Raw genomic sequence first — 12,142 nt, forward strand, 5'->3', positions numbered from 1 at the left:
ATATTTGGCTATCATCGACCTTAGCTGGTCAACTGTATCGCCGTGAAATAGCTGTAGCTCAAATGTTTATTTTGTTTTTATTAGATGAAAAATGATTGTTAGATATGCTGTCAGATCACGATTTGTAAAGGGATTTTCTGTTTGTTTGTTTAGTATTGACTATGCCACTCCAGTACTCTTGCCTGGAAAATCCCATGGACGGAGGAGCCTGGTAGGCTGCAGTCCATGGGGTCACTGAGGGTCGGACACGACTGAGAGACTTCACTTTTCACTTTCATGCATTGGAGAAGGAAATGGCAACCCACTCCAGTGTTCTTGCCTGGAGAATCCCAGAAACGGGGGAGCCTGGTGGGCTGCCATTTATGGGGTCGCACAGAGTCGGACACGACTGATATGACTTCGCAGCAGCAGCAGCATGCCACTGTTTATGGCACAGTTTTGTGTTAAATGTGTTCTACAACTTTAAGTCCCTACCTACCTCATTAAATAATATTCTAAGGAAAGAGAAGCCATTGCAAAAACAAGAATATTTTAGTTTATTCTACTGTGCTGCTTACATTTCTATGCCTTTATAGGTCATGGTTTATTGTGCTCTGAACTGCCTGTTGGCCAATGTTTTTTATTGTCATTTGATTGTCAGTACAAATTATTGTAGGATCTTAAGGGTCCTTGCTGTTTTGACAAGCGAGAAAGTCCAAGAACAAAGGATGAAACCAATCATGGGTGAAGCAGCAGAACTTGGCTTCCTAACTTTGAAGTAAGGTATCAAAATTGTGTATAAGGAAAAATTTCCATTTGATGAAGTTAGGTTTAGTTTTTAGCCAATAGACATTCCTTTTCATTTTGTATTAATGCTTGTTGATTGTTGTGGTAGAGTTAAATACTAAACAAAAATGAAATTTATGAGACCAGTTGAATAACACTTGTGTGTGTGTGTGTGTGTGTGTGTGTGTGAGAAAGTCGCTCATCCTTCAGTTTTATTGGAACAAATCATTATTAGACACAGGGCTCAGTGGGGGTTTGTTAGATTTTTTGTTAATGGGTTGGCAGGTTAGTTATTTTGTCAGAAAACTTGATTGAGAGGAAACGGCTTGGAGCCATGGTCCGTATTAGATTTCACACTTCTCTGCACTGAATTTACCTCCAAGTCACATGCAGGGCACCTGGAGAAACCAGAGATGGTAAGCCTGTACACTTTATGCCTGTATATGGCAGCTGAGAAATAAGAGCATGTACTTTTAAGCCAGTCTGAAGCACAGAGTCAAGATGGCCAGTCCCCCGTAAGGCCGTGATCTTGCTGCTCATTCTCCCCGTCACACCGTTTACTTTTCCTGCTGCGGAGATTAATGAGCAAAGAATGAACAGCAGAGAAACTTCTGTCTTAGTTCTTTCCCAGAGTACAGGAGCTCCAAAGAAATTTCTGTTCTATTAGTCAAGAAGAGAAATAAAGAATAGTCTCAAACTAGTAGCTTTTTTTTTTTTCAATTTCAATAAACTTTTTACTTTAGAGTAGCTTTAGATTAGCAGAAAAGTTATCAACTTAGTTGAGTTCCATAAACTCCACCTACATAACTTTGCTCTACTGTTAACAGATTAGTCTGGTGCATTTGTCCCCAGTAATGGAGCAGTAATATTACTGACACTCTGTTCTTTATTTGGACCTTATCAGGGGTTTTTCTTCTCTCCCCCCGGCTCCCCCAGCCCAGATAAGGAAATGGCAACCCACTCCAGTACCAGGATTCTTCTGGGTAAAGTCCCATGGACAAAGGAGCCTGGTGGGCCACAGTTCATGGGATCGTGTCCAACTGAGCAACTGACCACAGGGTGTTTCTAAACCAATGGTTTTGCTCTTTTCTAGCACCCCATCCAGAACACCACTTTTTTTTTTCTCTATTGTGCAGTCAATTGGTTTTGTAAAATTTTTCTTGAAATATATTTGATTCACAATGTGTTAATTTGAGGTGTACAGCAAAGTGATTCAATTATATGTACATACATATATAGATACAGGTTCTTTTCCATTAGGGCTTCCCTGGTGGCTCAGAGGTTAAAGCGTCTGCCTGCAATGCGGGAGACCAGGGTTTGATCCCTGGGTCAGGAAGATCCCCTGGAGAAGGAAATGGCAGCCCACTCCAGTCCTCTTGCCTGGAGAATCCCATGGACAGAGAAGCCTGGTAGGCTACAGTCCACGGGGTCGCAAAGAGTCAGGACACGACTGAGCGTCTTCACTTGCACTTTCACTTTCTTTTCCATTATAGGTTATTACAAGACATTGAGTAGAGTTCCTTGTGCTATACAGGAGGTCCTTTTTTATTATCTAATTTATATATTGTAGTGTATACATTTTAAACTCAATTCCTAATTTAGAATTATTTTAAGTGATTTGTAAATAAAGGGTAAATTGTGTATTCAATAGTTACTTTAATTATTATCTTAAGGTCAGAGATACTGCAATTGTCAGCTGATTTTTCTCTTAGACCGGAGTATACATACCTTATATTTGTCCAAAAATAATGTATTCTGATAAAATCCTTAGATCTGTCACACTTTTTTGTACCCTATGAAGCTATCTTAGATGTTCAGAACATCTTATGCATTTGAGGTACAAACCATACATTTTTAGGTACTGAGACAATTTTAGCTTTTTTGTATATGTAGGATATGTCCATCCAAATGTAAGTGCTTTTACTTGATTGATATTAAAATATGAGAATTTCATTTAGTTGAAATCAAGGAAGAAATCTCTAATGCATTAATGGTATCCCCAAATCACTGTGGATGGTGACCGCAGCCTTGAAATTAGAAGATGCTTTCCCCTTGGAAAACAAGCTATGACAAACCTAGACTGCCTATAAAAAAGCAGAGACTTCACTTTGGGTCCAGAGAGTCTTAGCTATGGTTTGACCAGTAGTCATTCATGGACGTGAGATTGGACCAAAAAGAAGGCTGAGCACCAAAGAATTGATGCTTTCAAAATGTGGTGCTGGAGAAGACTCCTGAGAGTCCCCTGGACTGCAAGGAGATCAAACTAGTCCATCCTAAAGGAAAATAACCCTGAATATTCATTGGAAGGACTGATGCTAAAGCTGAAGCTCCAATACTTTGGCTACCTGATGTGAAGATTCTACTCATTGGAAAAGACCCTGATGCTGGGAAAGATTGAAGGCAGGAAGAGAAAGGGATGACAGAGGATGAGATGGTTGCATGGCATCATCAGCTCTCTGGACCTGAGTTTGAGCAAACCCTGGGAGATGGTGATGGACAGGGAAGCCTGATATGCTACAGTTTATGGGATTGCAAAAGTTCAGACATGACTTAGCAATTGAACAACAATGTGTCCTTTAATGGATCAAACAGTTCCTTATCTCTATCATGCAAGCCCCCTTTTCTTTAATTCCCACCATAAATTTGAAAGGTCAGGAAGCTAATACAGGTACCCTCTCTTTTGGAAAGTTTGCATGCTTTATACGGCTTTTCTTTTAGGAAGGCTTACATTATTTTACTACTTGATTTTGCTAACTGAAAGAAATTTGAAGATGATTTTTGATTTTACAAAATAAAAGATGAAAAGTGAAAATAGCATTTTTTATTTGTTTTCAGCAGCTGTGATAGGTGAAACCTCCTTTACCAAGTCCAGGCTCACTCTCTTCACCACAGGACAGGCCAGTGAATCCTCGAGATGGAATGTTGAGGCAAAGAATACGGCTTTATTGGAAAGCCTGCTGACTGAGAAGATGGCAGACTAATGTCCCCAAATAACCATCTTGTCGGGGCCTGGATGCCAGATTGTTTTATGGATCAGAGATGGGGGAGGTGAGGAAGCCAAGTTAAGAAGACTAATTAATTCTTGCAAGTATTTCCTAGAACGGCAAGCCTCAGGCAGGCAGTGTTACTTTCTTTTTCTAATAGTCATTTCACAGGTGGTGTGGAATGGAATGTCTCCTGCCACATCAATAAACAAGCATGTCACAGTTATCTTTGATTCCATCCCTCCAAACACGAGTTTCTGAGCCATGCTGACACACCACACTCCCTACACAAGGAATCAAGGGTGGCACAGTCATCAGAGATTTCAGCCCGTGAGCTAGACAGAGGCACTTTAGTTTAAGGAGAAGGCAGAGCAGGCAGGGTTCTCTAAGCCAGGCCATTATGTGTGATTATACTAACAAAAGCAGCAAAAACAGGGGTTCAAGTCAAAGAAACAGACCCAGCATGAAATCAAAACTAACCCTTCCTGGTTCCATTGGTACTTCCTCAGAGCATGGTGAGTAAGAGCCTGTGATATGGAGATGAAAACACTCAGAGCATGGTGAGTGAGAGCCTGTGATGTGGAGATGTGGAGATGAACTTACTCAGAGCATGGTGAGTGAGAGCCTGTGATGTGGAGATGAACTTACTCAGAGCAAGGTGAGTGAGAGCCTGTGATGTGGAGATGAACACACTCAGAGCATGGTGAGTGAGAGCCTGTGATGTGGAGATGAACACACTCAGAGAATGGTGAGTGAGAGCCTGTGATGTGGAGATGGACACACTCAGAGCATGGTGAGTGAGAGCCTGTGATGTGGAGATGGACACACTCAGAGCATGGTGAGTGAGAGCCTGTGATGTGGAGATGGACACACTCAGAGCATGGTGAGTGAGAGCCTGTGATGTGGAGATGAACTTCCTCAGAGCATGATGAGTGAAAGCCTGTGATGTGGAGATGAACTTACTCAGAGCATGGTGAGTGAGAGCCTGTGATGTGGAGATGAACACACTCAGAGCATGGTGAGTGAGAGCCTGTGATGTGGAGATGGACACACTCAGAGCATGGTGAGTGAGAGCCTGTGATGTACAGATGAACTTCCTCAGAGCATGGTGAGTGAGAGCCTGTGATGTGGAGATGGACACACTCAGAGCATGGTGAATGAGAGCCTGTGATGTGGAGACGAACTTCCTCAGAGCATGGTGAGTGAGAGCCTGTGATGTGGAGATGAACACACTCAGCATAGTGAGTGAGAGCCTGTGATGTGGAGATGAACTTCCTCAGAGCATGGTGAGTGAGAGCCTGTGATGTGGAGATGGACACACTCAGAGCATGGTGAGTGAGAGCCTGTGATGTAGAGATGAACTTCCTCAGAGCATGGTGAGTGAGAGCCTGTGATGTGGAGATGGACACACTCAGAGCATGGTGAATGAGAGCCTGTGATGTCGAGATGAACTTCCTCAGAGCATGGTGAGTGAGAGCCTGTGATGTGGAGATGAACTTCCTCAGAGCATGGTGAGTGAGAGCCTGTGATGTGGAGATGAACTTCCTCAGAGCATGGTGAGTGAGAGCCTGTGATGTGGAGATGGACACACTCAGAGCATGGTGAGTGAGAGCCTGTGATGTAGAGATGAACTTCCTCAGAGCATGGTGAGTGAGAGCCTGTGATGTGGAGATGGACACACTCAGAGCATGGTGAATGAGAGCCTGTGATGTGGAGATGAACTTCCTCAGAGCATGGTGAGTGAGAGCCTGTGATGTGGAGATGGACACACTCAGAGCATGGTGAATGAGAGCCTGTGATGTGGAGATGAACTTCCTCAGAGCATGGTGAGTGAGAGCCTGTGATGTGGAGATGAACTTCCTCAGAGCATGGTGAGTGAGAGCCTGTGATGTGGAGATGGACACACTCAGAGCATGGTGAGTGAGAGCCTGTGATGTGGAGATGGACACACTCAGAGCATGGTGAGTGAGAGCCTGTGATGTGGAGATGAACTTCCTCAGAGCATGGTGAGTGAGAGCCTGTGATGTGGAGATGAACACACTCAGCATGGTGAGTGAGAGCCTGTGATGTGGAGATGGATCCCAGAGGTTCGGTTTTTAGGCGCATGACCCGAGGTGAATTCCTCGTGCGCTGTAAACCTCAGCCTCCTCAGTTTGAAACAGGAAAGACTACAGTTCTTCACCATTTCCTTGTCCGTTGTTACGATGTTTGTCATTTAAAATGGCATTTAACATGGTATTTGGCATGGCAAAAGCAAAGTGAAACCCTTGCCATTTTGATCTCCAGTGGCCTCCGTCTGCGATGGTTGGAGCAGGGCTTGGGTTCCCAGCCAGAGATTGGGCTGGTTCACAGCAGTACAAGCACCAGGTCCTAGCTACTAGACCTGTGGTCAGTGACACGGGCCCTGGCCCTTCAGCTTTGCAGAAAAGAATTCCCACAGAGATGGAAAGTAGTGAAGCAAGCAAAGTATTTAGTGGGAGGAAAACAGTACAATACATGTAGATACACTCACGAGTAGGAGTTGTGCCCTGATGGCAGTTTGAATTACTTTTATGGGGTGTTTCTTCCAGGTTTTCTTCAGCCAGTCATTTTTATTTGCCTGGTTCACAGCCCAGGTTTAGTATATCTCAGGATCCTCCCTGTGTGCACATGCATCTCTTAGCCAAGAGGGATTCTACCGCAAAGGTGTCTGCGTAGGGAACATCCCTTGATATAACTCCCCTTTGGCCTGCAAGGAGTCTTTTCTGCACATGTGTGGTCAGGGAAGACTCCTGACTTTGGAAATGAGGACTATGTGGACTGGGCAGGGCCCAGCCTCCTCCTTTAATTGTCTTGCTATTCTAGTCTTGGCCTTTCTGTCCACAGGGAATGAGTCTCCAATGGCTTTACCCTGGGGGGAGGGGGTGCTCACCTACCTCCTACTTCAATTTGCATTCCATGAAAGATAAAAAGTACAGTATGAAAGCAACCTACTAAAATGGGAAGAATTGGAGATTTTGAATTGTAAGTGTCTCTGTGTGTGTGTTAGTCACTCAGTGATGTCTGACTCTTTGTGACCCCATGGACTGTAGCCCCCAGGCTCCTCTGTCCATGGGATTCTCCAGGCAGGAATACTGCAGTGGGTTGCTGTTCCCTTTTCCAGGAGACCTTCCCAACCCGGAGAGCGAACCCTGGTCTCCCACATTGCAGACAGATTTTTACCCTCTGAGCCACCAGGAAAGTGTCTAGGACAATGCTTATTTGCTACTGATTTTAGTAATATGAAGGAATCTAAGAATTATTTTATTATTTTTTATTTTTATTGATTTTTTTAATTGAAGTACAGTTGATTTACAGTGTTGTGTTAGTTTCAGGTGTACAGAAAAGTAATTCAGTTCTGTAACACACACACACACATATGTGCATATGTATATGTCCTCTTCCAGGTTCTCTTTTGTTACACATTTTTACAAAACAGTGACTTTAATTCCCTGTGCTATACAAAGGGGCCTTGTTGTTTATCTGTGTTATATACAATAGTGTGTATCTGTTCATCCAAGCTCCTAATTTATCCCTCTCATATTTCCCCTTTGGTAACCATAAGATTGTTTTCTATGTCTGTGAGTCTATTTCTATCTTGTAAATGAGTTTGTTTGTATCATTTTTTTTTTTAGATTTCACATTTAAGTTATATCATATGATTTTTGTCTTTAACTTACTTCCTTAGTATGGTAATCTCTAGGTGCATCCATGTTGCTGGAAATGACAGTATTTCATTGTATTTTATGGCTGAGTAGCATATACAATGGTACATCTATCTACACATGTGTATATATTTATTCATTCGTTGATGGATATTTTCCTTGCTTCCATGTCTTGGCAACTGTAAATAACGCTCCTACACTGTTGGTGGGAATGTAAATCGACGCAGCCATAGTGGGGAGCAGTATGAAGTTTCTTTAATGGGAATTTGCTGTGGGGCTCAGGAAACTCAAACAGGGGCTCTGTACCAACCTAGAGGGGTGGGATGCGGAGGGAGACGGGGGGAGTTCCACAAGGGAGGGGATACATGTATACCAATGGCTAATTCATGTTGAGGTTTGACAGAACACAGCAAAATTCTGTAAAGCAATTACCCTTCAATAAAAAATAAATTAATTAAAAAAATAGAGTTATCATATGATCCAGCAATCCTACTCCTGGACATATATCCAGAAAGGATGAAAACTCTAATTACAGTAAAAAATACATACACCCTAATGTTCATAGGGATCCAGGAACCTTGATTGGCCTGTTCATAGCTTCCTTTGCACCCTAGATTCCACATGTGTCCAAGATGGAGAGTGTGAGGCTGAGTTTCCACCTGACGGCTTTGAAGAGAAACCAGAGAAAGAAAAGAAACAAGCCAATTTCACTTTGTGCAGTGTGTGTAACATTCAGCTGAACTCGAATGCTCAAGCCCAAATCCACTACAATGGCAAATCACATCAAAAGAGGTTGAAGCAGCTCAGCACCGGGCTGGTGAAAAACGACACTGGTAAGTGTTTCTGAAGCTGTATTTTCAATTTTATATCATCAAGTTCTTTATGTACCTGCAGATGTGGAAATAAAAGAATAGACTAAGCTCTATTTTTAAAGCTGGGAAAACAGTAAATTTAAGTTTTATCAGCGTAGCACATTGAAAGAATTTCTCACGGCTATCTGAGGGACAAGGGGAAATTTGGTTGTCGTCTATGTGTAAATGTATTAGGATTGGGATTGGGATTGGGACCTACCAGGACACTTATGATAATTAGAAAAAAGTTGACATTAGATTTTGTTGATATTTGACTTTAATATAATTATTTGAAAATTAGCATTCTTCTACATTTTATATAAAACAATTGTTTCTGTGTTTGTTTTATGCATGTTGGGGCCTCGGTTGGTTCACAAGATTGCCATTTATTTTAAAAAAATACATACTTTTCAAGTCGAAGTTTTAACCAACAAAATGTGATCTTTTAGTATGTACAGATTCTTTAAATTTGCTGGTGAAAATTCATGGTTTGCCTAATCACTTTCTACTTTTAAAAGTATAAGCTGAATTTAGGAGTAAGCAAATTTTAAAAATAGCACGTATGTGTTTTGGAAACAAGTGGAGGATTATTAATAAAAGCAGGGAGGGGTGAGGGAGGGGAGGGTAGAGTCCCGCAGCAGGGTTTAGGGCAGCTAAAATAACAGTGACGCCAGAGAGTTGACAATAGTGTGGTCTGGTTGGATGCTTCATTGATAAGATATGTTTTATATCAATTTTATTAACATTTAAATATGAGACTGGATTTTGATATGTTCTAATATTTGGTATTGAAGGCAAATATACTTTTGTAGTGTTGACTAAAATAATTGCACGAGGTGGCAGTTGCGAGTGAAGCTTTATTTGGGGCAATATGAGGACTGCAGCCCAAGACACAGAGATCAGTAGCTCCGAGAAACTGCTCCAGTGAGGCAGGGGAAAAGATGGTATATATGTGATTTTGGTAAAGGGGGGTATATGCGATCAAATATATACTTTTTTGTAGAAAGTTTCCGCTTGTGCCATGAAGCTTCTGCTAGTCAGGAGAAGCAGTCATCACCATGAAAGGTTTTAATGCTTTCCTAGATATAAGGAGATACAGGAACTGGGCTCATAAAATCAGCTCCTGAGAATATCTAGCTGTCTGAAGACCTGTTCTGCAAGTTTTCTAGGAGCACAGAGTGCCTGTCTCTGCGCTCCACCCTGAACTCCTTCATGGGGTGTTGGAGGTCAGCAGCTGCAGCCGCACAGATTCCATCCTTGTAGAAGTAGATGGCAGGCACCCATGGTAAATGCCAATTTGTGGTTGACAGGAGTTTGCTTCAAGGCTACCAAAATGAGAAAAAAAAAAAAAAAAACCCACAAAACAGTGTATTTTTTAAATGGAAAGTATTTCTACCTTCCTTTGTATTTTTAGTATGGCTGAGCTGGAATATTCTAATAGAAAGGACTCTGTGTTTCTCTTTCTTTTGTATGACAAAAGGTTAATTATGGATCTTACTGGTCAAAGAGATATTTAAAAATAATCATTGCAAAGTAAATAAGAACTACGAAATTTCATAGCTCCAAGATGAGCTAGTGAGGCCATGGACTTATTAAGTCATATTTAAAAATACAGATTTCATGACCTCTGCTTTGAATCTTCTAGGGAAAATCTTTTCCCTATCATTGGCATTAGGGTAAAATCATGGTAAGTACAGTGTGATTGAGTTTCAAGTTGTCTTTCTTTCAGTTGCTGTGGGTGTGAAGCCCAATCCAGATCTCTGTCCATTGACACTGAATTAAATCACAGAGACAGTTTTGGGTGAAGTTAGAACAGAACAGCTTGATTGCTTTCCAGGCAGAGGGAACCAGAGTGGGCTAATGACCTCAGAACTGTGTGCCCCCTTGGAGGGGATAGTGGGGGGTTCACAGTACTGGTTCAGAGAGAGCGTGATCGGCTCGTGGACGTTCTTCCGATGGGTCAGTGGTGAGCTGAGTGGGAATCGGCACCATCAGCCTTCTGGCTCCAGCTGGTCTGCGGTCTGTGCGCTTCTGGATTAACGTCTCCCGCCTGTGTGGGGTTCAGTGTCTTCACAGCAGCTCAGAGATACTGGTATGTGGGACCCTCGAAGGAGAGCGAGGACCCTGCCCCGAGGCTGCACTGTTATCTCTTGATGCTCCTCTTGTCTCTGCATCCCCTCCCTTCCCTAATTAGCAAAGGTTTGGACCTGCTGCTCTGGGAAGGTCTTGGAGGCTAAATGAAGCCTGTTTCCTATAATCAAGAAATGCAAGCTTTTGTGCCCAGGAGACCCACAGGGGTCCTGCTGGGTTTCAGTGGTGGTGATGGTGTCAGCTTCAGGGTTTTACTTCACTTACCTTGGTATTTAAAATCGTCTTTGGAGAAGTAATAAGTTACATCATAGAAAGAAACTCAAGAGTTTAAATCATAGCTAATCTCAGATGAAATTTAGGATGGTCAACAACTTTCAAATCATAGGACTGAGTTCCTCAAATCAAATATTTTAAAATAATTGCATCAGTCCACATATAATGGACTAGCATTGTACTAAAGGCTTTATGTACATTTCTTATTTATTTTTCTTTACACCCAGAGAGATATTTCCATTATCATCCTCTTACAGATGTAGAAATTGAGGAGAATGTCAATGAATCCTGTACTGAAGGTCACCCAACTCTTAAATGGTCAAACTAGAGATCAAATTCCAGTCTTATGCATTAAATAGCTGCATTCTAAAGTATACTGTCTCCCCAAAATGAATATTCCATAGAAGTGGTGACTTTATTTATTCAAGGAGAAAATTATTTTAAGAGAATATAAAAAATAAAATTATATCATATTCCCAACAATGCAACGATCAATATGGTGCTTAGCAAATTTCATTGCTACATTTTCTTTGCATATTATTTTCCCAAGTTTCTTTTTAGCATCAAGTTATCAAAAGTTGTGAAAATGATTCTGAATTAATGGGAGCACTTGGTTTGGATTATCTTGGTTTGATCTGAAATCATACTTTGGAGGAGCCCTCACCTCTGATGACAGGTGGATTTAACTACAGGTGGATTGAACTACAGGCAATCAACTCTCAAATCAAGTTGTTATTTTACATTGATATAGAAACATATTATTTCTTTTATATATCCCTCTGTCTTTCCACACTAGAAATGTACTTTTTCAGACCTTTGGGGAATAAGGAAGGAGCCCAGTTCTGAGAGTCATATGATTAATTGTCCTTCCTTTACTCACACAGTGACCGAGCTAAAATCAGGAATCCTCAAGAATAATGGATCATGTAAATACTGAGTTGAGTATTTTCACCGTTAGTTTATTCAGAGGTAGAAATGGGACTAGAAGGAAATAGCCTCCTCCTTGAAGATGCACACACAGAATGGCTGCTGTGAACTTCTTCCATCTTCAGAAAATCATCTCATCTCAGATTTCAAACTTGAAGGCAGTGTGGGAGGGCCAAGAGAGCAGTAAGATATTAGAAATATTTACCTGGATGAATTCAACCTTATCCATAGCTCACTGTCAGAGACGCAAATAAGATCAGTAGTAGTTGCTGTTGTTAAGTTGCTAAGTCACGTCTGACCCTTTGTGACCCCAGGGACTGCAGCAGTCCAGGCTCCTCTGTCTTCTACATTCTCCTGGAGTTTGTTCAAATATGTCCACTGAGACATGGAACTAGATTTTATTATTCATTTGAGGTTGTCTAAATGGAAAAAATTAGTAACACTGGTTCTGGGTGACTGTAGAACATTGTATAGTTACATGCCTACAGGTGTATTCTAAAATATGTGAAAAAGTACAAGAATAAACAAGAGGGACATCACCCTAGCTAAAATAGGGTTTCTGTATTTC

The 12,142-nt window shown here is 41.6% G+C and overlaps 1 protein-coding gene across 2 annotated transcripts in view; it reads left to right on the forward strand.

Moving 5' to 3' along the window:
• ZNF385D (zinc finger protein 385D) overlaps nt 1-12,142 on the forward strand; it is a 1,003,514-nt gene that overhangs the window by 230,529 nt on the left and 760,843 nt on the right. For both annotated transcript variants that reach the window (XM_086379817.1, XM_086379818.1), the window contains exon 2: nt 8,047-8,265. In XM_086379817.1, coding sequence (XP_086235943.1) covers nt 8,047-8,265 — 219 coding nt within the window. The remainder of the gene's footprint in view (nt 1-8,046; nt 8,266-12,142) is intronic.

This window comes from Bos grunniens, chromosome 27 (assembly GCF_055505025.1).
Source record: "Bos grunniens cultivar Pamir isolate PY7600 chromosome 27, Bosgru_T2T1.0, whole genome shotgun sequence".
NCBI classification, from domain to species: domain Eukaryota; kingdom Metazoa; phylum Chordata; class Mammalia; order Artiodactyla; family Bovidae; genus Bos; species Bos grunniens.